This window comes from Wasmannia auropunctata, unplaced genomic scaffold, assembly GCF_000956235.1.
Source record: "Wasmannia auropunctata unplaced genomic scaffold, wasmannia.A_1.0 LD336106.1, whole genome shotgun sequence".
In the NCBI taxonomy this organism is placed as follows: domain Eukaryota; kingdom Metazoa; phylum Arthropoda; class Insecta; order Hymenoptera; family Formicidae; genus Wasmannia; species Wasmannia auropunctata.
In genome coordinates, this window is record NW_012026784.1 from 971,458 (window position 1) to 996,851 (window position 25,394).

At 40.0% G+C, this 25,394-nt stretch overlaps 6 protein-coding genes across 11 annotated transcripts in view; 4 read left to right on the forward strand and 2 right to left on the reverse strand.

Annotated features, from left to right (window-relative positions):
• Positions 1-16: 16 nt before the first annotated feature.
• Positions 17-1,708, reverse strand: LOC105451385 (MICOS complex subunit mic25). Its single transcript, XM_011691792.1, has 3 exons — positions 1,545-1,708; positions 964-1,449; positions 17-702 (listed from the first exon to the last, which is right to left on the reverse strand). The coding sequence occupies exons 2-3, from the start codon at positions 1,388-1,390 to the stop codon at positions 524-526; spliced, it is 606 nt and encodes a 201-aa protein (XP_011690094.1). The 5' UTR covers positions 1,391-1,449; positions 1,545-1,708; the 3' UTR covers positions 17-523.
• Positions 1,709-1,887: 179 nt separating this feature from the next.
• LOC105451392 (60S ribosomal export protein NMD3) lies at positions 1,888-5,811 on the forward strand. 4 transcript variants are annotated; one of them, XM_011691814.1, is made up of 13 exons: positions 1,888-1,954; positions 2,247-2,308; positions 2,637-2,771; positions 2,846-2,996; positions 3,445-3,579; positions 3,672-3,780; positions 3,867-4,017; positions 4,092-4,234; positions 4,315-4,466; positions 4,626-4,741; positions 4,877-5,059; positions 5,136-5,317; positions 5,409-5,811. In XM_011691814.1, exons 1-12 carry the CDS (start codon positions 1,931-1,933, stop codon positions 5,305-5,307), a joined length of 1,533 nt encoding a protein of 510 aa, XP_011690116.1. In that variant the 5' UTR covers positions 1,888-1,930; the 3' UTR covers positions 5,308-5,317; positions 5,409-5,811. The 4 variants fall into 4 exon arrangements, with proteins under 4 accessions (XP_011690116.1, XP_011690107.1, XP_011690133.1 ...); XM_011691805.1 differs by lacking the exon at positions 5,409-5,811 and having other exon boundaries at positions 5,136-5,351; XM_011691831.1 differs by lacking the exon at positions 5,409-5,811 and having other exon boundaries at positions 1,900-1,980; positions 5,136-5,351.
• A 406-nt stretch (positions 5,812-6,217) lies between these two features.
• Positions 6,218-10,806, forward strand: LOC105451419 (sphingomyelin phosphodiesterase-like). Its single transcript, XM_011691858.1, has 8 exons — positions 6,218-6,355; positions 7,016-7,326; positions 8,257-8,640; positions 8,726-8,898; positions 9,001-9,201; positions 9,550-9,898; positions 9,966-10,156; positions 10,242-10,806. Exons 1-8 carry the CDS (start codon positions 6,283-6,285, stop codon positions 10,381-10,383), a joined length of 1,824 nt encoding a protein of 607 aa, XP_011690160.1. The 5' UTR covers positions 6,218-6,282; the 3' UTR covers positions 10,384-10,806.
• Positions 10,481-12,421, reverse strand: LOC105451414 (ubiquinol-cytochrome-c reductase complex assembly factor 1). Its single transcript, XM_011691844.1, has 6 exons — positions 12,240-12,421; positions 11,765-11,989; positions 11,515-11,587; positions 11,151-11,317; positions 10,843-11,037; positions 10,481-10,693 (listed from the first exon to the last, which is right to left on the reverse strand). The coding sequence occupies exons 1-6, from the start codon at positions 12,279-12,281 to the stop codon at positions 10,592-10,594; spliced, it is 804 nt and encodes a 267-aa protein (XP_011690146.1). The 5' UTR covers positions 12,282-12,421; the 3' UTR covers positions 10,481-10,591.
• Positions 12,422-13,119: 698 nt separating this feature from the next.
• LOC105451426 (MATH and LRR domain-containing protein PFE0570w) lies at positions 13,120-17,540 on the forward strand. Of its 3 annotated transcripts, none has more exons than XM_011691867.1 (8): positions 13,120-13,380; positions 13,706-14,073; positions 14,156-14,470; positions 14,594-14,795; positions 14,873-15,013; positions 15,508-15,656; positions 15,745-16,315; positions 16,403-17,540. In XM_011691867.1, exons 2-8 carry the CDS (start codon positions 13,744-13,746, stop codon positions 17,344-17,346), a joined length of 2,652 nt encoding a protein of 883 aa, XP_011690169.1. In that variant the 5' UTR covers positions 13,120-13,380; positions 13,706-13,743; the 3' UTR covers positions 17,347-17,540. The 3 variants fall into 3 exon arrangements, with proteins under 3 accessions (XP_011690169.1, XP_011690177.1, XP_011690184.1); XM_011691875.1 differs by having other exon boundaries at positions 13,120-13,280; XM_011691882.1 differs by having other exon boundaries at positions 13,121-13,380; positions 14,624-14,795.
• A 1,129-nt stretch (positions 17,541-18,669) lies between these two features.
• The window catches only part of LOC105451446 (tetraspanin-1), a 33,900-nt gene continuing 27,175 nt past the window's right edge, over positions 18,670-25,394 (forward strand). The window contains exon 1 of the mRNA XM_011691902.1: positions 18,670-19,020. The gene's annotated coding sequence lies outside the window, so the exon portion shown is untranslated. The remainder of the gene's footprint in view (positions 19,021-25,394) is intronic.

The following is a 25,394-nucleotide window of genomic DNA, read 5'->3' on the forward strand; positions in this document are numbered from 1 at the left end:
CCTTGTACTGTCTTAATTCGTGATACATTCTCGTTTATTTTTATGAATAATTAATCATGTAATTTTAAGTATTCTATAAAGTTTTCGTTACAGTTTTGTATTTCCTTTCGGAGAAGTAATATATGTACATACAAATTATTTCAATCAGGCGTGTCAACTGTCACTTATTATTTCATTATTTTAGTTAATAAATTTTTAGCCACATGCGGTATTATAAACTCTATTGCTGAATGCTGATTAGATCTGGGATAAGTACTTATTAATGAAAAAAATGTACTTTGTGTGTTCTTTGGCTTAACAATATTTATCTCGCATATGTAACAATCATTTTTATTATAAATCAATATATTTCATTTATTTTTTACATTTTTCCTCATGTACTCTGCTTTATGTGTACTACTTTCTCCATCAGCGACAATTCTGCTGATATTAAGCAATTTAGACTTTACACTTTGATGTACAATTTTATTAATTCTCAACTAAATGTCCTTTGGGGATCCACGTGACGCACAAATAGAACGTATTACGAACGTGTTTCGATCACGCGCGAATAGTGCACGTTCCAGACACAGTTGGAAAACTCTTCCACCAAGTTCGAACATTTAAGAGTCTCCTTGGGATGGTCCTGGAAACACTTCAGGACCTTGTTACTGTTCTCCAAACATGGTTGCACTGTATTCTGAATTTCGTCAATTTTCTGTCCTGTAAGGATACATATTTATATTTATATTAAATTGGAAAGCTGCTGTATAAGTTTTGTTTAGACTTAAGCTTTACGTTATGAGTATGATAATCTATCTTCAGATAAACTGCACTCTGCTGTAATTTATCTAATGGATAAATACTATAGAGCTAGTATTGACTTTACAGAAACTTATCCATTAGACAAATTATCACATAGTTCAACCAAAAGTGGAACAACCGGTGGTTCTTAGAAAGCTGTCAAATGATATTTAAACACACCAGTGATAGAAGTCTCGTCAGCTGTCTTCTGGTACTCTTTTTTCAAGATGTGATTGATCTTTTTGTAACCGTCCTCCAGATTCTGCAGGCGCTTCTGCCAGTGCTGATCCTGCCGCTTCAGCTCCTCTTCCATCTGCTGCTGCATTTGAAGGGCTGACATGGTTAAGTCCGGATAATAATACACCGGCTGCCCAGGCGTCGCTTCGCCGGCCTGAGGCGCGGCTGTCGCGGCACCGGGAGGTGCCGCCGGGTGTTGAGTCGGCGCGGCGGTGGGTTTCGCGCCCGGCGACGGCGGCGGCGACGGTTCGCAGGACCGCGATTTCTCATTCTGGGCGAGACGCTGCACAATCGCGTTCGATACCTTGATCACCCCGACCTCCTCCTCGTTCGAGATGGTCAGCTTCCGAGCGCTCTGGCCAGAGCCCATCCTCTCAGAGGATCCTAATTCAGCGGTCGATCCGCGTACAACCTCGTGACCTCGCTCGTCTGCAAAAGAAACGGATTTCGGCCGATTCGTCGTCTGCTTCCGCTTCTCACCACGTTGACTCTTCTTCACTGCCCTCGTCTACCTGGTGCCTTACCTGGCGAGCCTTATCCGTCGTCCTGGTCCGGTGACAGCGACCGGCTGTTTTCCGCTTCATCAAAGTGAAGTTACATAAATACTTTAGACCATACCTTTCACCACCCACCACGACGACGACAAGCCGACTCGAATGAACTTAGCGGCCGTTCGTTTCTCCGATGTGAAGTTACTCCGAGTAATCTATTAAAAATCAAAGCCTCGAGTTGACTAGAATCCCTAGATAGGGACTCTAGAGTTGACCAATCGGAGTATAGGCGATTTTTGCGCTTTGCGTCTCAGTTGGACAAGAGTGATACTTAATATGATTGGTCCATTCTCTCTCCGTTCGAGATCTCTGATCGATTTCTAGCATCATGGATACAAGGCTAAGTTAGGTTTGGTTTTATGATTCACGAGATTAGTTTACAGGTTAGTTGGTTAGTGGAACTGTGGAGGTAAGCGTATGTGAAGTGTTTTTTGGTTAATATTCACGTTTTTCGAAAATAAAGTTAGAAATAATTTCAAGTAAAGAGAGATTTTTGTTCAAGCTGAAGGATTTGTCGCAAGAAGATCAAAATTTTATATATATTTAGAATCAGATACAATTTATCGTGGTACTTTCCGCTTCCAAGATTAAGTGGAGATTTAAAGAGACAGACACGTGAAGAGGCGCATGGAGCGCTGTAAAATAAGAATTTTATAAAATTCTCGTTTTTTTTAGTTACAAACGCATAAAATGGAGTACGTTCAAACTTCCGAGGAGGAAGAAACGAAAGGAATGATGTACGTATGTGCATAATATATTCTGCAAGATAATATTTTAAAACAAAATCTTACTGCGAATTTCTTGATGAAAATATACTCATTTAATGTATTTTGATACAAAATGAAAAAAATCTGTTAGAAATACGTGACGTTTTGCCTTGTAATTATCTTGAAATATAATGTGTAATATATATATATATTTTTTTTATTTTTATTTTATTATATCTATCTAATTTTTCTTATAGTCATATATATATATATATATATGACTATAAAAAAAATTAGATAGAGATATAATAAAAATTTCTCGCAAGCATGTAAAAACAGCTGTTTTCCTTACTCACAGCCTTTGCTGCGAGTGCGGGGTTCTTATTGAGCCGAATCCTGCCAACATGTGTGTAGGATGCCTGCGTAGTCATGTGGACATTACCGAGGGCATTCCCAAACAAGCGACCATACATTTTTGCAAGGGTTGCGAGAGGTACAGAAATGAGCCAATTGTGTATGTACTAAGGATTATCTCGGTCAAATTAATACCGCATGTCATTGTAATAGGTACCTTCAGCCACCTTCCGATTGGATTCACGCCGCACTGGAATCCAGAGAACTCTTGTCGTTGTGTTTGAAAAAGTTAAAGGGCTTGAACCGTGTGAAACTGATTGACGCCAATTTTATATGGACAGAGCCACATTCAAAAAGATTGAAAGTAAGTTCCACAGGTGATATAAATAAAGTTGTATGAAATTATATGATATTGAGATCAAATTCAATAGTTTAGGTATATCTTTTGCTAACGCTGACAATTGATAATTGATGAAATCAATTTTTATCACATGATCTGTTTTGATGTATCTAAAAATGAATTATCATAAAAAGGTATCTAAACTCTTCAATTATCAGCATCCCATGAGTATCGAGCGTCAGCATGAAATAGTATCTTTTTAATTGATGTTTGTTGATAGTTAAAATATACAATTGATTTTTACATAAATATATAGCTGTACATTACCGGTATATCTTTGTCTATAATCTTTTAATAGTTATATATGTATTTAACTCTCATGATGCAGTGATTATGCAATCGTCTACAATTAATTAATTCGATTTTATGCGTCAAATTCTTCCATTTTATAATATCTTATTATTATTCTTAGGTAAAGCTAACTGTTCATGCAGAAGTAATCGGAGGAACAGTCCTGCAGCAAGTATTCGTGGTCGAATACCTCGTGAATAATCAGATGTGCGAAGATTGTCACCGTACGGAGGCTAAGGATTACTGGCGTGCATGCGTAAGTTTTCATGATGTTACAGAGAGAAAAAAATTCAAATGTGCTGAATTATTATATTATTATATGTATCCTTGTGCATATCGCTTGTCTAGGTGCAAGTCCGGCAGAGAGCAACAAACAAGAAAACCTTTTACTACTTAGAACAATTGATATTGAAAAATAAGGCACATGACCATACACTGGGCATAAAGCCTATTCATGGTAAATATTGCATTTCAGAGCTTTGATATATTGCAATCAAGATAACAGATTTAAAAAAACAGATAAAATGTTCCAACCATTTACAGACGGTCTGGACTTCTACTTTGCGAACGAAGTGGCGGCCAGAAAAATGGTTGATTTTCTAACGACGGTAATGCCATGCCAGTATCAACATTCGAAGAAATTAGTTTCACACGATTGTCATAGTAATATATACAATTACAAGTTTACATTCTGGTGAATATACGCAACCTACGTTTGTGCGACACATTGCAAGGCGAATCGTTATATCTTTATTGAACTATTTACAGTGTTGAAATCGTTCCCCTCTCCAAGGACAGCGTAGTCTGCCTACCACGGAAGTTGGGTCTGCACTTGGGTGGCATCAGTCCTATTTGTTTGGTATACCGAATTACAAATTCTGTACATCTTATAGACTTTGTATCGGGGCAAAGTAAGTTTTGTAAGATAATATTAATCTTAACGATAAATTTAATTGTTGCTATACAGTGTATTTTTGCGTGTTTCGTTTAGTTGCTGAAGTTAGTGCGACTGTCTACTGGAGAAATAATTTCAATAGTATATGCGATCCGAAACAATTAACAGAATACATCGTGATGGATATTGAACCGATGAAATGTAATCAGAGAAAAGTTTTTCCGGGACAAGGGATAATCTCTAATAAAGTAAGCTTTCCTTCTGTATAAGCTAATTCGATAGCAATACAATTGTGTATGATTACTTATGTAACATCATATTGAGAGAAAATATTTATCTTCTTAACGTATGAGAAATTGAATACGTAATTCATTCAAAAAGCTAATTTTTAATAACCAATTTTGTAGCACATCATAGCGGACGCATGGGTAGTGAAAGCATCTGAGTTGGGGATAAACGATAATCCAATTCACACGCGTACACATTTAGGCCATATACTTAAACCAGGTGATTCGGTACTTGGGTAAGTTTATGTAATAATTTATAATAAATTATTTGTAACATGCATCGAAATGCGCACGTGTCTTACATTGTTACTATAGAATAAATATTTTATTTTAAGAGTATATATAATTTGGTTTGTATTCGTTTATTGCAGTTACGCTCTGAAGGACAGTAATATTAACGATAGCAATTTTGAGAAACTGAGTGAAGATTTAATACCAGATGTCATTCTGGTAAAGAAGTTTTACGGCCATAACAAGGCGGCTCGTCGCAAGGCGCGAGTATGGAAGCTGAAACATATTACTGACGAAGTGGCTAGTATAAGTACAGAAAATAAGTACGTAGAAAACGATGTGCAAAATATACTAGTTTGTGTAACGCGAAATTGTCTCATGATATCAATTGCATTTTAGCGAGTACAATGAATTCCTGGATGAGTTGGAGGAAGACCCAGAATTGAGGCAGAACATCAATATATATCGAGACATTCGGAAGCACATCCCCGTTGATACTAACGAGATAGACGCGAGCATTCCGCAGATCACACTCGAGGAAATGATGGACGATCTTATGATCGAAGATTGAAATGTCTGAAGTCAGTAAATAAGAGTACATAATTTTTTAAATTTGATTTATTTACAACCAAAAATTATTTTGAACTAAGGTGTTTCCTATACATATTATAGATTTGCGAAGACTGAAAAACAACGTCGCAAAATTGTTAACGCAATGACGTCAATTATGAATTATCTCGGAAACTCGACGTTGCTTGTGAAATTTGGCTTGCGATGTCATTTTCAGTAATCCAAATATCTACGAGAAACATCTTATCTGATTCAAAATAAAATTTTTGTGAATTAATGTAATCTTCTTGCAAGATATCTGAGATATGTACTCACACTCTTCTAATGCAACCGCATTTAAAGATCTAAATGCAGCACGCGTATAAATATGACACATATAAATCGATCGCTATGAAATCGAAATATTTTTATGTCTAAGATAATCGTTCAATTTATTGTCCTAATACATATATTTTATGTATTATATCCTAATAAATATATTTTATGTATTAATAAAAATCCAGAAATGAAATAAAATTGATGATTTTTACAAGTACAAGTTCGATTACATTTCACTTTTTAATTAATAATTAATTACGATATTATTTATTGTGTTTCATTAAATGTACATAGTATTAATTAAATTAGTGATATAGCACGGAACATTGAAGACCGTGTGATTACAGATTTTCTTTAATTATTACAGAATTCATCAAGTACATTATCAAAGCGAAATATCTATTACTACAAGTATAAAAGCAAAATGATTAGATATTATCATAACGATAGCAACCTTTTTATTTGTTTTATGTTACGCATTGATCATAACGTAGCATTGTGGTAATAATTATATCTCTATCATCTCTTATACATATTGAACCATTTCGAAACTGTTTGAAGTGGGGGAATTATCTTAAAGATATAATAGCATGATACTATATAACTGTTCAATAACTCTCGGGACGCAGTGGTGCTACAGTGACCCAGTCGCGACAACATGCGGTTCAGCAGACTATTGTTTCTTGCACTTTTATTAAAAGTTGCAAACAGCAACGTGACCAGTAATACAAGTATGACAAACTATTACATAAATTATTAAAAATTTAAATTAAAAATCAACAAATTGTACATTTACAGTCTTAAAATTTTATATATTTTTTCTGTAAATAATATATTAACAAAAGACAATATTCATATTTGAACTTACATCATCAAATAATGCAAAGTTTGATATAATGTTTCATGCTATCCATATTATCAGATGTTTTTTTTGATCAAAATTGTGCAATCTTGACAGAGCGAAATATATGTATAAGTGATTTTACTGTACATTCATGTTGCTTAAAGCTCCTCGATGAGATTAGAAATTGCTAGAAATTGTACGATGCGAGATCTCGAACGGAGAAGAAATTAATAAATCACGTTTGAACAATTCAGCCAATTGATCAATGTGCTTGATCAATTTCCTCTCCGTTAGAGATCTCGGATTGGATTTCAACGTGGATGTAAAAAATTAAAATTAATGATTGTGTTATCTTTAATCATCAATTAAGATTGCGCAACCTCGATCAGATGTATTTCATAGATGTTGTCATGTTATAGGATTGTAAGATAATTACTTTAAACACAGAATCATAAAGGCAAAAAATAATACTCATATATTATTAATTAATATATCTTGTACCCTGTCTTAAAAAAAAAAAACTAAAATATATTGGCTGTTTTTACAGATGAAACAATATCACGCTTTACACATGAACTTAATAATTGGGTACCTGAACAAAAGGAAACTAAAGAATTTCAACAGTTAATCCATAGTCTAACTCTTCCAACCGGCTTGCAGCATACAGATTGGCGTAGTTTCGAGGGCGATTTAAAATCAAACATTTGCATAATATGTAAATCTGTTGTAAATACTTTTATAGAATATTATAGAAATGGCATGTCAGTAGAAGACATAAGTTCTAGAGTGATTAAACTGTGTACTCTACTAAAGCTGCAAACGGCACAAGTCTGCAATGGTGCAGTAACCATCAATTTAGTACGTAAATTAAATTGTTATGCAAATAAATATCGAAAATTGAAAAATTTTATTTTTTTAACGAGTAATAAGTAAGAATTCTTTCATAGCAATAAGATATTTTGGCATCAATTATATTAGTTTACAGTTAAAAATTATGATTTATTTAAATTAGACAATGTATTATAGATTTTTGAGTGCTAAAAACAATGCCGCAAGGTAAATATCACTAGCTTGTTGAGGTTTCTAAAATAATTGAAGTTTAATGTGTAAAAAATGACTTTGAAAATAAAAATGCAATTTTTTAAATTTGAATATTTTATTTTTTATGTTACGAAAAATTTAAATACACAGTTGCTAAAATAGCAAATTTTTCGCTTATGACGATAAAGTCATTCATTTATATTTTATAGTTTGAGGCTGTTGATACACATTTTTATATACATATATATATATTTTTTATATACATATTTAGCGGAATTTGTCCCACATTACTATATATGTCTATCGATAGCTACAAGCTATAAACAAATATATACTTCAAATACATGTACATGTTACAGGCGAAAAATTTATTATCTTAGTAAAATTCTACATTTAAGTTCTTCATAACGTGGCTTGATAAAATGTAAGATATCGAAATAAAAAGAAATACATTCTAAGGAATAAACAATACTTTCATAACTTTTAATCAGAATATCAAGACAATTTTAATCATTTTTAGAAAACAATTTCAAATATCAAAAAAATTTCAAAAAAGTTATTTTTAACACATTAAACTTTAATTATTTTGAAAACCTCTGACGTGTTAATGAAAATTGGCTTGCAGCATCATTTTCAGCATTCAAAAACCTATAAGGAATACACTGATTCAAAATTTAAAAAAACATTTTTGAAAACTAGTGTTATTTTTAACATGCCCAATGTTTTTATTAAACGTTTTACTTGCAGCCAATAATTGTGCATATCATAGATTCAAAGCCGAATCTAACGTCATCCACAATTTGTGGATTTCTACTGAACTCACCGTCTTGTCCGCTTAATGATGACGAGTTCAATTGGACAGTCAACATTGATGATGGTCCCCCAAAATTTATTGAACCGAAAGAGAGTAATGAGACCATAAGTATAGTGCAAATAACAGATATTCATTACGATCCTAACTACGAGCCTTACGGCAATTCATTTTGTGACGAACCAACGTGCTGTCGGAAAGGGCAAAATGACTCGAATACAAGCGGCAAGGTGGCAGGCTATTGGGGAGATTACAATTTTTGCGACAGTCCGTGGCATACCGTTGTTGATGTCCTAGATCACATTAGAGATCAACATCAAGTACGTGAGAACCTACTGCCTGTATTATTATATTTATAATTCTTCTAAAACCGCGCATTATTTCATGGAATATTTTAATTTGCAGAATATCTCCTACGTTTATTTCACTGGCGACATAGTAGACCACGGTGTTTGGGAAACTAGTATTGAGGGAAATAAACAAAGTCTGAGCAAGAGCTACCTGCAAATTCGCGAAACATTCGAAAATGTCAAAGTGTACCCTATTTTGGGTAATCACGAGCCGCATCCTTTAAATCAGTGAGCCATCCAGTCTTTATTATATAGAAATTTATTTTGCTTAATTAGCACCTACTCACTATCATGTTTTGATACTACTATAACGTTGTGCAATTTTTCTAGATTCGCACCTAAGACGATTACTAACGATGAGATAAGCACACAATGGCTGTATAAAATGATGTCTGATCTATGGATCAATTACGGCTGGTTACCTGAATCTACACGCTCTACCATTCTACAGGGTGGATTCTACACGGTTTCGCCTAAGAAAGGGTTTCGAATTATAGCCCTGAACAATAACGTATGTTATAATTACAACTGGTGAGTCCACGTATCAAATCACTTCTAATTGATTGTGAAATACAAGAAATTAATTTTGTTTGTAGATTACGATATCGTAAAAATCTACAAACGATATCGCGACTTATTGATTAATCTGCAATGTATGTTTACCTCAGTAATATATCTGTTTGCCAATCTGAAATATCAAGTGTCGCGATTTATCTTTCATCACAGCATATCGCGTGATTTTGAATATAATTCATTTTCTCCAATATTGCGTTTCTAAATTCTATTTTCAGATTATCACATACTTATTTGAAATGCAGGAAGAACATACTTCAGATATTTTATTTTACGCGGTATCGTATATAGAAATAATTTCTACAGGTGGCTGTGGTATCACTCACAAGATCCCGACGGCCAGTTGCAATGGCTGGCGGACACGCTTTTGCAAGCTGAAAAAGATGGGGAGTACGTGCACATACTAGCGCACATACCGCCCGATCATGACGACTGTAACACCGCATGGAAGAGGGAATACATCAAAATTGTCAACCGATTTGCCCACATTATTAGAGCGCAGTTCAACGGCCATACGCACAACGATGAAGTGCAGTTGATTTACAGTAGTGACGATGACAAGATTAACAGCGTCGCGTGGAACGGCGGTAGCGCGACCACCTTTCAGAATTTAAATTCCAACTACAAGGTGTACACTGTCGACAGCCAAAATTACGTGAGTGTCGAGTCATCCCGGTGAAATACACGCGATGTACATTTACACGGGCGAAACTCTATTACAGGCGGTAGAGGATTTCGAGAATTGGATATATAATTTAACTCTAGCGAACGCTACCCCTGACCAGCGGCCAACGTGGTACAAGTCGTACTCATTTAAAGAGGAATACGGCCTTTCCGACCTGACATACAACTCGTTACACATTTGGCTATCCAAACTATCGAGCGACGAGGAGCTGCTAAATCGCTACTACAGGTAACGTATATAGACTAATTATAGCATAATTGTGAATTATTATCTGTGTCAAGTATTCTATTTCAACCAAGGATAATTGATTCAGGCACTATTTTAAACAAGCTGAACCATCACTGAGGAACGAATGCGACGCAAAGTGCATGAGAACTTATATGTGCCGTATAATTGCAAGCCTGGGAGATCTCAAAATTAAATGTAATAACAATCTTGAGTTTACATCTAACTAGTTGTCGATTCGACTTGATGAGTTCTATTAAGTATGCGTAAGAACAAAAAGTAAGAAAAAAAACATGTTATTTTAGAGAAGATACTTTACGAAAAAAATAACATTCTACATTTATTACTATATATTTTTTACATTCCTTGCATAATAACGTTATGTATTTACAAGAACACAATATTTCATTATCTATCACTCTTATCTGCTAACTGTAATCATGATTGTTGATTCTTACACAAACTTTTTATGTCTATTAATTTTAAAGTAGGTTCTCTTAAAAAGATTTCATTATTTGATAAACTGTCAAACAGACATATCTGGAAAATAAAGAAATTTTTTAAAAATAAAATACAGTTGCAAGAATTGCACGTTAACTTTCGCAAGTTATTTTGCGCCGACAACATGGAATAAAATACGGAATATAGTTTTACATCATTTTTAATTTTGTCTAAAACGTAAGGCTTACCTGTTTCCTAATGTAAATGACAAGCGTTTCAACGTGTTCCGGATTGTTGCATTCCGACTGAAAGAATCGTCTCCACAATGCTCCCGCTAATACTTTGTCGTCCGATTGTATGCCCTCGTCGTAATCTATTATAGCAGCATTGAATTGATACGATATTTCCTGTAGGTGTTCATTTTTAATTTTGGACTTAACTGGCTGCAATAATAATGCAATAGTTGTACTTCAATAATCAGCAATCAATATAAAATTATGACAAGAGCATAAGTGTGTACATACGACAACATATTAAAAAGTAAAATGCCACCTACACCAAGTTTGTGTATCCTGGCCTGCGAGTCCTGCCACATTGCTGCTACCGCATTATTCCTGACAATTTTTCCATCATTCTCGTTTGCCATATAGCGAACCATTATCATCCACACGTGAAGCTCCGTCACCAGAAACCAAGAGAAAAATGTATCTGGCATGTTAAAATCTACAAAGGAGATATGCCAAAAGAATTAGAACTATGGTTCCTATTTATGTCTCATCACTCTTATCAATAAATGTGTTTTATTTTTGAGATTTTATAGTAGATGTGTAACATAAGCTACAGGTTCTCTAAATATGTATTCGAAGGCTATCAATAAAACGGGGATGCATACCGATCATATCTTATGACAGAAAACTTACGTTTGAAGAAGAAAGGGTAATCCACTTGATTCATTATACGTTCGTATACCATATAGCCCAATAATATCATTCTCTGCAATTAATTAAATCAGCGTTACCATTCAATTAAACTTTGGACATTCAGATGTAAAAGCACAGAGTGCGCTTTTACAGATTGTTAATATAAATTTATTAATTTAAAGACACAAGCTTCACAAGAGCTCTCGCTCAAGGCTTATCGGCGATTACATATTGAAAAATTGTCAATTACATATTTGTGGATGTCCAGAATACCGGCTTTTCTCAGACTTCTCTCTATGAATCCCATTTTCGGCCGTACAACCGAGTTTTCCACCGCGGACGTGCGGAGCTCCGACGACGTGTGGATATCCCGGGGCGTCGGCGGGTACGCCGTGAAAATCGCCGGTAGCAGCCTGACGGTGCCAAGGTCTCCATGTGGCTGCGTTATCCTCTGGCTCAATAACAACGCCGCGTTCTGAAACACGTGCTCGGTTAGCGGGATCATGCGTGTGGCACGCGGCTTCCAGGATTTCTATATATATTCCTGAAGCTATATCGCGTACGAAACTCCATAATACTGTATACATAACGTATACTATAGTATTTTCGTATTTTTCGAGAATAGGGGAGCATCCTGGCTGAGAAGACAGACGTGGTGGAGCGGTGTTTTGACAACAATTGAGAGGTTATGTCGCCGGTCGGTTCGACCGGACGCGAGTACATACCTTTGACGAGGGAAACAGACGGGCGCATCTTGCGACGGACATCTCGCGATCTCCGTAGGTGTAGCTTCCTGCATGCGCCGACACGAGGAAGTCGAGCGACGATGACGACGAGCGTGCAATGTGCACCACTAAAAAATACAATAATACTGAACGCGCGCTGGCATTAGTAAACAAAGATAGAGATACTACTCCACACGCTCGCTCTCGAATCGCTTCTTACAATTAATTAGCATAGATACCAAACACAGATAATTACTATAGAAATCTGTGGATACCGATCGTCGAGATAATTATTGAAGTTCGACAATCGTATATGGGAGTAGCGTGGCTACTTAAATTTAAACAATTATAGGCCATAATGTAATATTAATTTTATGATTGGTTATTAGACAATTTTGTAGACATATATTGTATATATATATTTACAACTGACAATATTTAATTTTATTTAAAATTAACATTTTTATAATTACTATATCCGTTTGATTATTGATCCATAAAGATGACAGCTGTAAAAAAAAATTGTAATTGTATGTATATTACAGAATTTTATATACTTATTTATATAAGTATATTATTTAATGTAATAAAAAAATTACAATTTTCATAATATATACATATTATTTAATAAATTTATATCAACTATTTTATATAAATTTATATTAAATATTCATATTTATAAATATTTATGTTAACAATCACAAATTTAAATCAACATTAGATAATATCGATATCCTTTATTTATCTCCCGTACCCTCAAAGAGCTCCCTTTGATGATCACGAAGATTTACTCAAGGTCTCTCATTGATGGATATATCGATACCTACGGAGTTATATCTCGCCCACACACATCCCTAAATTGTGCATAAGGTGCTGCCGAAAACCGATTCGCTGAGCGGTGAGTGTGGAAGCTTGCGCGGAAAATGTCGCGAAAGTCGTAGGAGGCTGATGGGCTTTTGCAATTCGCGCCGCGCGCGGCAACATTTAATCGAAATTCCTCGGCTCTTCGTGCGCAAAGCTGCGCGTGGCCGCGCGGTACTGGTAGGTCGTTCTACATTCTTGCGAAAATCGCTGGCATCCGCGGGCTGAATGTCGATCGCGCCGAGTAAAACGTAGGAGAGATCGCGCGTCCCGGTTCAGCGTAAGTACACGGCGTGGACTGCTGCACGAGTCTCACTGCCCTCATAGTCCCCCGTGATTCCTTTTCCGACTAACTGGAAATCGTCCGAATTTTTTCCACGCGTGGAAAGACCTGCCATTCTCGCAACCTGTTGATCATCTTAGATACGATTTATACGCGTTGTACTACATTCAGCATCTTCGATTTGTTCCCGATTCGGACTCGCGTCGTTTCTCCTCGAATCTCGGATTTCGCCCGGTCGCGAATTTGCCCCACGTTGCGTGCCGGAGAGACCTTTATTGCCCCCTGCAAGTAAACCGTAATCCTCTAAATGCGTACGTTGTAGACACTCCGAGAACGCCGTCGCTCGGATAGTCTCGGAAGATGAGGTCCATGCGGAGCAGGGCTGTAAACAAGAGAAACGGGAGAATCGGCAAGTTCCTCGTCAAGGGTACGAACGGCACGGGTCGTCCGGACCCGTCCAGCCTCCGTAAGCCGATTGACACGAGCGTGTCGGACTTGCAACAAGTCAGCAGGCTCCTCGAGGACGGCACCGAGGAGGTTAAATCTATATTATCCTACGAATGCAACATTATATACGAATGCCGCATCTGCTACAGCATGTACAGGAGCATCGTGAACTTGGTGTCTCACAAGAGAGAGTACTGTAAGGAAAAGTTTGATGTCACGCACAGAGAGTTTCATGACTACAATGTAAGTGGAATATATAGAGCATATCTGTGTGTTTTCACTGTTTACTGCTTGCTGTACTTAAGATAATAATTTTTTTTTCCAGTACTGTGCCAGAGACTCAATAATACACATGTACAAGACACAGCAGACAAATGACGATGGCGTTAAAAATGATAGAATTCTCAGGAGCCAAGCATCCAAAGAACCAAATAAAAAGGATCTCACTACGATAATAGATATGCTAAGTAAAAGGCAAGAGGAAGATAGGGAGAAGCAATTGGAGAATGAAAATGCAGTTCCTAACACTCCAGATGATCGACGTATCTATTTGGAGGCTATAGATACAAATCGTTCCGCGGTGTATCAAACTATCAAATCGGATATGGTGGACAATGATATAGATTTAATGAAAGAAGAAGTAAGTAATTTACAGTACAGTTTATATTACAGTAACTCATAATAGCGTTGATTAAGCTTTTGTTATTGCTATAATATATATTTAATTGATATTTTATTTATATTAATTTTTGCACATATTTAGAGGATAACGTATAGTTCATCCTTTTCTCAGATAACAGAATTGCATGCTATGATGGATCAGAATGACCACCTCGCACCAGAGGGACAAATGTTGGAAAGTCAAGTGGAAAAAAGTGATAGTCCTATTCAAGTGAATATGAGCGACGAGGAGAATGAACTGTTAATATATAGACTACCGACGAACAACTTGTCCTGCTCTATATGTAAGTACGAATCGTTCTTGTTTATTAGTAACAAAATATTTGATAGATATGAAAAAAATTCTCGTTTTGATTCGCAGGTAAAGCAAGATTCTCAACGAAGAAGACGTTAACTTTTCACATGAAAACGCAGCATACGTCCAAACGTTTGTGCTTCTCTTGTCCTTACTGCACGAATTTATTTGTAAATACGTGGGGCGTCTATCGACATTTATTTAAAGGTATTATATTAAGAAATAGTGCCATTTTTTGTTATGCTAAAATTTTTAATATTCTTTCAGTAGTGTTATAATAGACTGTCAGTATTAAAACTTTATAACTCTATGTGACTCTATGTTACATATATTATAAATTTTCAGTATTGATCCAGCCATAGTATTTCTAAAGCCTTGTGTCTATGAAGCAGAAATCTCGGTCTGTGATCTCAAAAGGAGAGAGAATTGACTAATCGCATTGATCAAATGACCGAATTTAAATGCGATTAGTCCAAATTCTCTGTCCGAGAATCTGTGTATCGATTATTTAACTTTTTCCCTAGGGTGAAAACGTGAAAATTTTTATCATTGAATTTAATGGAGAAATTTTTCACTTTTCACGTTTCCGCCCTAGAGAAAAAGTTACATGATCGATACTCGTGGGAATTTTTACTATATTGTGGACACAAGGCTTAAAAACAGTGTTTCGAATAATAATATATCCACAATTTTCCAAACAGCTCATAAGATGACCCATAGACAAGTGCGTCAATTAAGATCTCGGATTCAAGAGTCAGCGTTTCACAGAAGGATTGCGATGAAAGGTGTGGAAAATGTTCGTGCAACCAAAGTATCTGTCTTGAAAAATGTAAATAGCGATAAAACTCAGGTAAATTCCGATATTCTTTTTTTATCGATTTTTTCTCTCTCTAGATATTTATAGAATAATGTATATTAAACTGATAATTACGTTGTAGGTACCGATAAGTATAGAATCTAATACAAAGCTCCGCGGTAGACGCGGAAGGAAATTAAGAAAGAAACCTTTGTCTGCTTATTTGCAATGTTGTCAAACGCCAATCGCTGCATGCGACGAAACAGCAGTTAGATTGAAACAGTGTAATAATTTATCAGTCTCACCAACCAATAATATACTGTGTGAAACAGAAGATGTCAATTTAGCAGCCAGATCTGAAGACAAAGATGTCGAACGTTTATCGTCATCTTCTGAAATTTGCGATTACGAAATGGCCATCCGTGTAGAAAATGTTTCTAGTCTTAATAAGACAGATTGGGATATACTACAGAGTCAAGATAATAATTTCTCTAAACAGAATTCAGTAAATAAAAATAATTCCAATATTACATTATCTAATAATACTGATAATGGTAAAGCACTGTCTGCTGCTGAAAACCAAGATAATTCCTTACCTGACGAAAATTTAAAATCATCCGATATCACGAACAAAGTTAGTTCGACCGCTTCGAAGATAAAAAATAAGAGGAAAGCATCAGGCCACGGTGAGAAGCAATTGATTGATTCGAAAAGTGAGTTATATATTTTTACGCTTAATAATAATTTAAATAAATGGAGCAAATGCAAACAACGCTATAATTTATTTATATAAATTTTAGAGAGGGATGAGGTACAATTAGAGGAGGATAATTCCAAGCTGCGATCTTCGTGTTCGGCATCGCCAAACGATAGGACTTCACTAATGGAGGGTAAATTAGCAAGAATCGCGAACTTCAAGAAACTACGGTGCCTTCTGTGTAAACGAAAATTCATATCCATATCCAATCTACGTAGGCACGCAGCGATGCACGTCGGCTGGAATCGCTATCGCTGCGAGCTGTGCGATTTTAAGTGCTTCGCAAAATGTGAGTGCGTTGCGCATTGCAACAAAGCGCACGGTACGCAAAATAATAACAGGGTTCTAGCGGAAATGGTGCTCGAAATACCGCCGGACGAGTACACGTGTAACGAGGATGTGACAAGTCCTAAGGAAAAATTGGATAATCCCGATATTGCGGTTACTGTATCGTCAGCTGTATGTCAAGAAACACGTGCGGACTCGAACAATTCCAGTGACTCGAATACACACGTTTCTCAAAGCGAAGCCGCTGCCGCGAGCGAGCGGATCGCGAAGTCGCACGGCGGTGTTGAATGTTCGAGCGACGAGAGTAGGATACAGGATATGTTGCAAGATATGATGAACTGTAAAAAATTAGACGACAACCCTGAATTCAAACAGTTGGCAATGGAAGTGATATTCGGCTCGGACGGAAACGCGACCGAACGGTCGAACTCCGATAAGTCCACGTTGGAGGCCAGTGACGACGCGGGTGAACGTATGGACGCGAACGGTAGCGTGAGTAATACTGCAATCACTGACAAACTGCTCAAGAAAGCGTCGCGTCCGATATTGGACAGTGTGAAACACCGACGTCCCACGCGAAACCGAATAAGACCTTTGAGCGAGGATTTTATATATGACTTGAAGAACGCGCATCGAAAAGAAAGTGCCTTTACCAACGACTCTATACTTATACGAAAAAAGGCCCAACTGTATCGATAATATCGGCATTGTACAGCACAATTGATGACACCGTAAAGACTGATTATCAGTTAAAAAATAATTCATTTTTATGACTCTGTAGAGTATATCAGGTAAGTTTTCTTAGACAATGTAGATAGGTATATACTATTATCATAAATATGATATTTATATGTATATATCACATGTGATACTAATGTTATATTAATAATGTATATTTCATTCGTGTATACGTAATATTAAATATTGTTAAATATACATTATTAGTATAACATATTATGTACATTAATTCTTGCGCTACTAAGAGACTATAGCATACGCATACTAAGGCTGATTATACTTGTTACACATTAAGAATCATAATTGCGTGACGCTCGTTGCATATTAATTGTAAGAATGGTAGTCAGAATAATACAGTGACGACCGATGCTGCCATCGCGAAAAGATTAATTTTCCAAAACATCGCGTGTTGCATAAAGATTGCAGATTCACATTTTAAATCAAATTAAATATTCATGTTTCAGGAATTCGAGTTAGGGTCTTATTCTTTAATTTCTCTTATTGAACAAATCAATAAAAAATGTTTTTCTTATTTTACAAAAATAGCGATAAAATTGTAAACGCAATAACATGTAGAGAAGAAACAATAGCTATGACAATTTTTGTTAATGCTATGAGCATTTTATTGTTAATAATCGTAGGAAATAAAGGTAATCACTAACGACAATTGTATGATAATATCATTAAGAGTTTAATTAACATTTATATATACATATAAATTCGAATTCTCACGCAAAATTATAAAAAGATACCCTGAGCAATATGATCGTTTTCTCGCAACTTGTGTACTCGCGGCCACAACTCAATCGTTCAAAAATGTCCAATTTTCGCGCCGCGCGTAATTCGGGGCTACGCCTGGAGGAGTCGCGCATGCGCCGGACGGCGCTGCACCTGGCTCCCCTTTCGACGCTCGCCGATTTCCGACTTCCGTGGATTCCGGCAGGAAAACTGTGTACAACGATGTAAAATCACGGAATTGAACACGCGTTTCTCGCGCGCGCGAAATTTGTACTCACCGCACGATCGCGATCTCTCCGCAGAGGCCAGCCGGTGACGACGGTCTCGGCGACGTCGCCCCGCGTGGCGTCGCGATGCGCGAAGTTTCGCGACGCGGTCAACCTCGCACACAAGGGGCCGCGACAAATGGCGCGCCCGTGGGGCCCCGTCCGCGCGCGGACGCGTCGGCAGCTCGCGATTGGTCCGCGCCGACGGAGCAGCCGCGCGCGCACTCGTCGTGGCGTTGCGCGGCGACCCGCTCTCGCGCCGTGATCCGTCCGAACCGAACCGCCCGCGCCCGCCACTCACGCAGATGCGCGGCAAACGGCGCCAAGTGAGCAGCCTCCTTTCTCGCGATCGCTCCGACGGTACGGTGCTCCCCAGTGCGACGCTGTTACGAATGACAGAGTGCGGCGGAGACGCGACCGTGGATCCCTGACCGAGCGCGACGTGTCGTCGTCGTCGTCATCGTTGTCGTTGTTGTCGGTGCTCCGGTTCTTCTCTCCCGCCCTCGGGTGTTAACTGTGCGTTCGACGAGAGAAAGGGGGAGAGAGTGACGGAGAAACGAGAGGAGCGCGGATCCCGGGTGCGACCTTGCCCTCGACCAGCTGCCGGAGAGCGGAGAGCATTACATCGAACGTAAGTCTGGCAGATGAGAGAAAGAGGGAGAGAGAGATGGCTGGCGAGAGCTCGGAGCATCCGACAGAGGGATGCTCCGAAGGGCGAGGGGGGGGGGAAGGATAAGACAAGCTCCGAGCTTTCCCACGGCGAAGGACGCGCCTTCCTCTCAACCCTTCCCCCTTCCAGCCTCTCTCCCTCTCTTCCTTCGGACGAGAACTCCAAATTCCCGCGACTCGTTAGCGTACACTCGTCGACGACGACGTTGATTCGCAACATTTTGGCCGCGTCCGGCTTGTCTCAAGGCGTGAGGAGGTGAGAGAGAGCTCCCGCGACGAGGCTGGGAAATCTCTCACCCGTTCGCGAGATGCGCGAGAGCGCGCATCTCGATGTTCCTGTTCCGTCTTTCCCCCTTCCCCTTTCCCCTTTCCCCCTTGCTGTCTCGCGGAGGGTCACGAGCAGATGGGGATCCGTGAAATAGAAAGTGGAGAAAATCGACGAAGTTACGAAACTGTAATCGCGCGGATAAAGTGCAGATTCGCAGAAAAGCGGAGCCGATCAATCGGTCCTGGCTCCCGGGAGACCCGCTGCATGTCATCTTCCCCGATCGCGTCGACAGCGTCCTCGCGCGCGCGATATATCGAAGGGCTTCCTCGCCGCGGTGGAGCCTCGTCCCGCGAGATGTTTCCGATGGTTCCGGGGAGCGGATCGAATCTCTTTCATCCTCTGTCATCGCCGCGCGCGGCGAGCGCATCGCGAAGGTCGCGCGAGTCGGCGACACGAATATGAAGCCTATATGCTCCGTATGGGGCCTCCCCCTTCGAAATTGATACTTCCGCGCAATCACGACTCCTCGAGCGACTCGTCGCTCGTATACGCAATTAATGCCTCGCACCACTTGTTGCTGGCCTGTACTACCTGTGGACGGCGGATATACGAGAGTGCACCACTCGACCTGGCGAGACATCGTCGTCATCGTCGTCATCGCCGTCGAGGGACGCGGCAGCGCCGAGGCGGCCGCGACCGCGCGTTGCCCATCTCGTCGTTAATCTTTACCTCCGGGGATCGAGCGGTCTGTTTTTCTCGCATGAAGAAGGAAAAAAAGAACCTATTATGCGCAGCATCTTGGCGTGGCTATCCTTGCGCGCGTGAACCGGAAATAATTAATATACGGCTTGCGTCGCGGTGAAATAATTATCTCGCGCGCTAGGCGACACGGGCGAATCGATTGACGAACGTGCGTCGATAGGTACGGAGGAAAAAAAACGAGTGACTCAATTTGTTCGTGTAAGTTTCCTTGCGAAATTATTCGTAATAAAATCGCAATGCGCAGCGTGGTCGCGTTCAATACTCTATATATATATATATATAGCTCTCTCTCTCTCTTTCTCGCCCCTCTGCGAGAATTAAAAAAATCCAGATTAAGTCAAGGCGAGCGTATTCAGCGTGTCCGACCGTTTCCGAGCAGATGATCGACGTTACCTTGGCAAGCAACGCCCGAGATTAGTCTCGTTGACTGTCGCTAAACTGCAGCATGATGACACGATGCGATTGACGCTCCCTTGCGTGAACGAGGCGCGCGATAAATCACCGAATACGCTGAACACGCGGGTGAACAGTTCGAGTAAAATCGTATACATTAAGTATGCATCGGTGACAAATGTGCGGTACGTGCGACACGCGCGTCGTAAAGTTTCCGCGATAAAGCGCATTGCAGAAGCGCATTCGCGCGCAATTGATTCACTCTCGCCGTGCAACGAGATAATTGCTTAATCGCGGGCACAAGCCGCCATGCAGACCTACATCATTCGCGCGTCTCTCTGCGCGAAATAATCTCCTTTCGAGAGGAGATTATTTCTGCTCGAATGAGGAGACAGAGAAACAGAGCTCGCGACCTGAGAAGTCCCGGACCTTGCCGATTTTATCGCGTAATATTACGTCCGCGCGCAGCGTCTGAATCGCGACGACGCGTCGACTATACGTGTCCCCACCGTCGACGGTGCGAGAGCAGGCAAGGTGGATAGAAGTGGATCTGCCCATGTGGATCTGCCCACTGTGGCGAGCGGGGAATGATTCGCGGCTTCTCGCGTTTCGTAAGTTGAACCTGCTCTGTCGAAATGTAAACATCGCGGGGCGCGTCGTCGGCAAGTGGAAACGTCATGTGACGTAATCGGCGTGGAATTATTATTAAATTATGATGCGGCCGCAGTCTCGTCTTCCGCAAAGATTCTATGTGTATATTTATATATATTTATATATATTATACATATTATATATATAGTATGTATATATATAAAATTATTATTATTATATTTTGCATATAGTACATATTTTCATGCGCTTCATGTTATATATATAGATATATATACAGGAAGAACGTTTTGCTAAGTATCTAGAAAAAATTTAGCTGCAGATCTCAAGATAATTTTGTTAAATCATCAAGATATTTATGTAGGCCATTCAAACAGGTTGCTAGAATGTCATAACTTTTTACAGCATTGCTCATCATACTTGAGCGTCCTACATAATTATTTTCAGTTCCGTATCTGTAGTAGCTGTACTTTTAGATACGTCAACAAAAATATCGTTCTATCTGCGTATGTATATATGTCCACGCGAAATGTCCTAATATTTTTCTGCAGTAATTACACTTAAGCCACTACGAGCGTCATGCTCGGAAGAGGTCAAAACCCGGTTATTAGCGGTTATTAGCTGAACGGAAACAGTCTATTCTGACGCAATCTAAGCCATAGCCAGAGAGAGAAAGAGAGAGAGAAAGGAGAAGAGGGGAAAAGAGAGAGAAAGATTGCTCCTGTCAAAACAGTTCCAATTACACATTGTGCATACCACAATGACTATACGACTTCGAACCGGTTTGACGTGCACCTGTCGATGTGTTCCGGGCGCGGACGTGTCCGCGGAGCGCCTCAGAGTCCAGGATAATTCAATTGTAGTCTCCTCCGTCGTCCGGAAATCCATTTTATCGCGATAAATCGGTTATATCGATCGGTTGGCGCCTTAGCAGACCCCCTCCGTCCGCCTCGCGCTCGACGTCGCTTCATTTTTCATTCTTTCGCTTTTATTATTCGCACGTTCCCGGGCGTTGCCGTGTGAACGCTTTGATATTCGTTAGATCCACCGAGCGTTTTTCGAACTCATTGTATTTAGATATTCATATTCGTCGGAATTGCATTTGACGAAAGTTTAATAAGTATTGTAAATATATATAGATTTAAGAAATAAATAAAAAACACGTGTCATATATTAAGTTAACTTATTAAGATAACCAACCAATAACAATGATTTTCGAATTTTTTTTTTACGGGAGACGTTTACGTGCGTCTACAACTTTATTAAAAGGATCAAGAGGATCATTTAAAATTACCAAGGAACCGGAGTAGTTGTGCCAAAAAATTGATAGGAAAGATTGAAGGCACTTCAAAAATCCTTCGCCCGAAGGAAAATCTTAAAAAAAAAGTTTCGAATTTTTCTAGTCGACAGTCACGTAATGCAAAGAATATCTAGATCAACAGGTATTAACAATATTGTTGCGATTCAAATTAAAATTCGGAAAGTCGTTGCTTGAGATCAGCCGAAAGGGATATGATTTCATCTGATGTTTGTTTCTCTCCGGAGCGAAACAAACTTTTCGAGGGACCCTTATACTAATACAGAAGTTCCGGTTACACCCGACGTTTTTGTAACGGGAAAATCAAGGCCGAAGATTCAAAAAGAAAACATGCGTCTAATGAGGGGCACCTGCTCGCTTGTCCACATTCTAAAGTGTTCTCGCGTGGAGTACGCAGGTAGCAAAAATATATGTGTGTATGCATGTGACGGTGGCGGCGGCGCGACCATAAATGCAGCCGTGCGAACGCGGCAGGCTCGTCCGCTCGTACCCTTCTACGGTGTGTGCTTCACGGCCACCCTAATAGAAGTCTCACACAATCCAAATCACCCCCCACTGCGCGCGGGGGAGGAGAGAGAGAGAGAGAAAGAGAGAGAAAGACACGTAATGCACCCGCGGGGGCAATGGCATCGCGAGCGGCGATGGCGAGGCACACACACCGCAACCTGTCGTTATGGTAACGCGGCCCACCACATAAGTCGCTTTTCTTTCCCCATTGTCCATTGACCGAGCGTTCGCATCTCTCTCTCTCTCTCTCTTTCTCTCTTTTTCACTCCTACGCGTCTAATGCTCGATTATATACCCCCGATGGTAGTTGCCGCGACAAAACTTTCGCGATGCCACTCTCGTCGTTTCCGAGCCACGGTGCGACAAGAGCCGACTATTAACCCCCCCCCAGAGCCCCGCGTGCGCGCATCCCCTGCTCTTCATTATTTCCCTGCCACGCTCGCGCTCGCCAAGGAAAACAGAATGATTGATTAGCGGAGAAGTCAAGCGAAGAAGTCTCCCACCGAACCGATTTAGATTTCATAAAGTGTACAATCGGGAAGTGTCAGACCCCGACAGAGATCCGAGCGAGAGATTAATGACGATTTTCCATCCTCGTTCACCTCTTATCTGTTCCTAGATATAAAAGATATTCGCCTGGCGTTAAGTCGAGTGTGTCAAGAGTTTCGATAAGTGTAGTAAGCCAGATTCTTCGAACTGTTTGGCTTGCTTTGCGAGAGGCAGATGAACTTCGGCTTCAAACAAGTGCCTAGGCGTCAATAGCGCGGTAAGAACTGCGCGCTATTGAAATCCTTGGCTTCCGATCATCTGTGTCTTACCCCCGAGCGAGTATAAACACAATTCCCGCTCGTACCTCACCCTTGAAACGCTCTTCGATCCCGAGCAGCGAAGGCAATTTAATCACGATCTCCGTTCCTTCCTTATATTTACTTCCCGTTCAATTTTCTGAAGTTCTTCTGCGTTATAATATGTATACGTCATAATATTTAAACGCGATCGAAGAAAGTGCGTTCGTACGGTTACGTAATACTACCTCTGGAACCGAGTTACGTGTCTGAATAAATTATCATTACATCTTTTTCCGCGAGGAACACGGTCGAGGGTAAAAAAAAAAACTATCGTACGCGCGATATCTGTTCCAGTGGGTAAATTTCCGAAAAGACTCGGTTCCGCTTATTTCCTTGTGATTTATTTCATTCGACACGCGCACACGCAATTCGATGGAGGAGGGAGAGGGGAACGCGCGAAAGTAGAAAGACGAGACGAGGTAAGGGAGAAGGATTACGCGACTCTGTCTTCTCGGTCATGTGCCTTCTTCCCATACCTTCAAACGACCATTTCTCCTCTTCTCCCCTCTCCCCCTGATCTCGTAAAAAACCGCATTCCGACCGCCGAGACTGCCCTGCGCCTTTTTAATACTTCTCCCTCTCCCCGCCGTCTCTTTCTCTCTCTCTCCTTCTTTTTTCCACGACGTCATTCCCGTTGCACCTGCTTGCACGCGGGAGATGCATCTGCTCCCTCGGCGCTGCATTCTTATTATCCGATCTCCGCGAAGGAGCTTTCTTGCGCGCCACGCGCGACGTCCCGCGGCGGCGCCGCGTCACGCGCGGAGGGAACGAGAAAAATAAAATCGCGGGAATGCCGTGGCGAAAGAGAAAGCATGACAGTCTCTATAGGACTGAGGGGGAACTTGGATAATTATCCACGGCGACAAAATTACGGCCTGAGACGTTCCGTAAAGTATTGGCCGCGTTCACCCCCGTGGGAAGGAAATAACGACGCGCGACGCGCGCGCGCGGAATAAACGGAGGGAGACACTTTCCGATCGGATCGCCGCCGGCCTGATATTAATTCGCGCATTCCAGACGGTATACATTGTTATCGCGTGCTTTATTGTTTTTCCTCGGATTTACAAATGTTACGAAAATTGCTTACCGATTCTGTTTCTATTCTTAGTCCGTGATACACCTTAATTCTTCTTTTCCAAACGGTACGTTATTCCAGCCTTTTACAGGGTGAAAAATGTCATTGCGCTCGGTCGGCTTAATCGGTCTGTGAGGCAATTCGCACTACGGTTCGCGCACGACGGAAATCAACCGAGCGCCTCGTGGAATAATCAGGAAGCTATTATATTGGGTAGTCGAAGCTGTGTGCCGAGTATCCCGCTCGCTCGCTCGCTCGTTCGTTCGTTCGTTTATGCGGCCCTTTTCCACCACGACGGGCTTCGTTCGTCCGGATCGGCGGCAATTATACGAAACACGATCGATTATAACGAAACGATTGCGAACGTATGAAAGTAAACGCGATACGCCCGCGGATAAACGACAAAATGGTGATATTTTCCACTACGTTGACTGATGCTTATCTACCCACACTGGGACACGCGACGGAGCGCGTAGAGAATAGAAATCTAAAATTTAAATATGACACGGGGGAATTTCAATTCTACAATAAGGCGTACCTATTATATTATATTTAT

Bases quoted from the DNA above. Each gene is read 5' to 3' on its own strand.
- LOC105451414 (XM_011691844.1), bottom strand. From the start codon at position 12,281: ATGTCCGTCGCAAGATGCGCCCGTCTGTTTCCCTCGTCAAAG. The intron at 11,990-12,239 runs GTATGTACTCGC...CACGTGTTTCAG, and splicing joins GTCTGTTTCCCTCGTCAAAG to AACGCGGCGTTGTTATTGAG. The intron at 10,694-10,842 runs GTAAGCCTTACG...TTTATTTTCCAG, and splicing joins TCATTTACATTAGGAAACAG to ATATGTCTGTTTGACAGTTT.
- LOC105451392 (XM_011691814.1), top strand. From the start codon at position 1,931: ATGATTCACGAGATTAGTTTACAG. The intron at 2,772-2,845 runs GTACAGAAATGA...TCATTGTAATAG, and splicing joins TTTTGCAAGGGTTGCGAGAG to GTACCTTCAGCCACCTTCCG. The intron at 2,997-3,444 runs GTAAGTTCCACA...TATTATTCTTAG, and splicing joins CACATTCAAAAAGATTGAAA to GTAAAGCTAACTGTTCATGC.
- LOC105451426 (XM_011691867.1), top strand. From the start codon at position 13,744: ATGAGGTCCATGCGGAGCAGGGCTGTAAACAAGAGAAACGGGAGAATC. The intron at 14,074-14,155 runs GTAAGTGGAATA...TTTTTTTTCCAG, and splicing joins GAGAGTTTCATGACTACAAT to TACTGTGCCAGAGACTCAAT. The intron at 14,796-14,872 runs GTAAGTACGAAT...TTTGATTCGCAG, and splicing joins CAACTTGTCCTGCTCTATAT to GTAAAGCAAGATTCTCAACG.
- LOC105451385 (XM_011691792.1), bottom strand. From the start codon at position 1,390: ATGGGCTCTGGCCAGAGCGCTCGGAAGCTGACCATCTCGAACGAGGAG. The intron at 703-963 runs GTGTGTTTAAAT...GTATCCTTACAG, and splicing joins TGACGAGACTTCTATCACTG to GACAGAAAATTGACGAAATT.
- LOC105451419 (XM_011691858.1), top strand. From the start codon at position 6,283: ATGCGGTTCAGCAGACTATTGTTTCTTGCACTTTTATTAAAAGTTGCA. The intron at 9,202-9,549 runs GTGAGTCCACGT...TAATTTCTACAG, and splicing joins GTATGTTATAATTACAACTG to GTGGCTGTGGTATCACTCAC. The intron at 9,899-9,965 runs GTGAGTGTCGAG...ACTCTATTACAG, and splicing joins CTGTCGACAGCCAAAATTAC to GCGGTAGAGGATTTCGAGAA.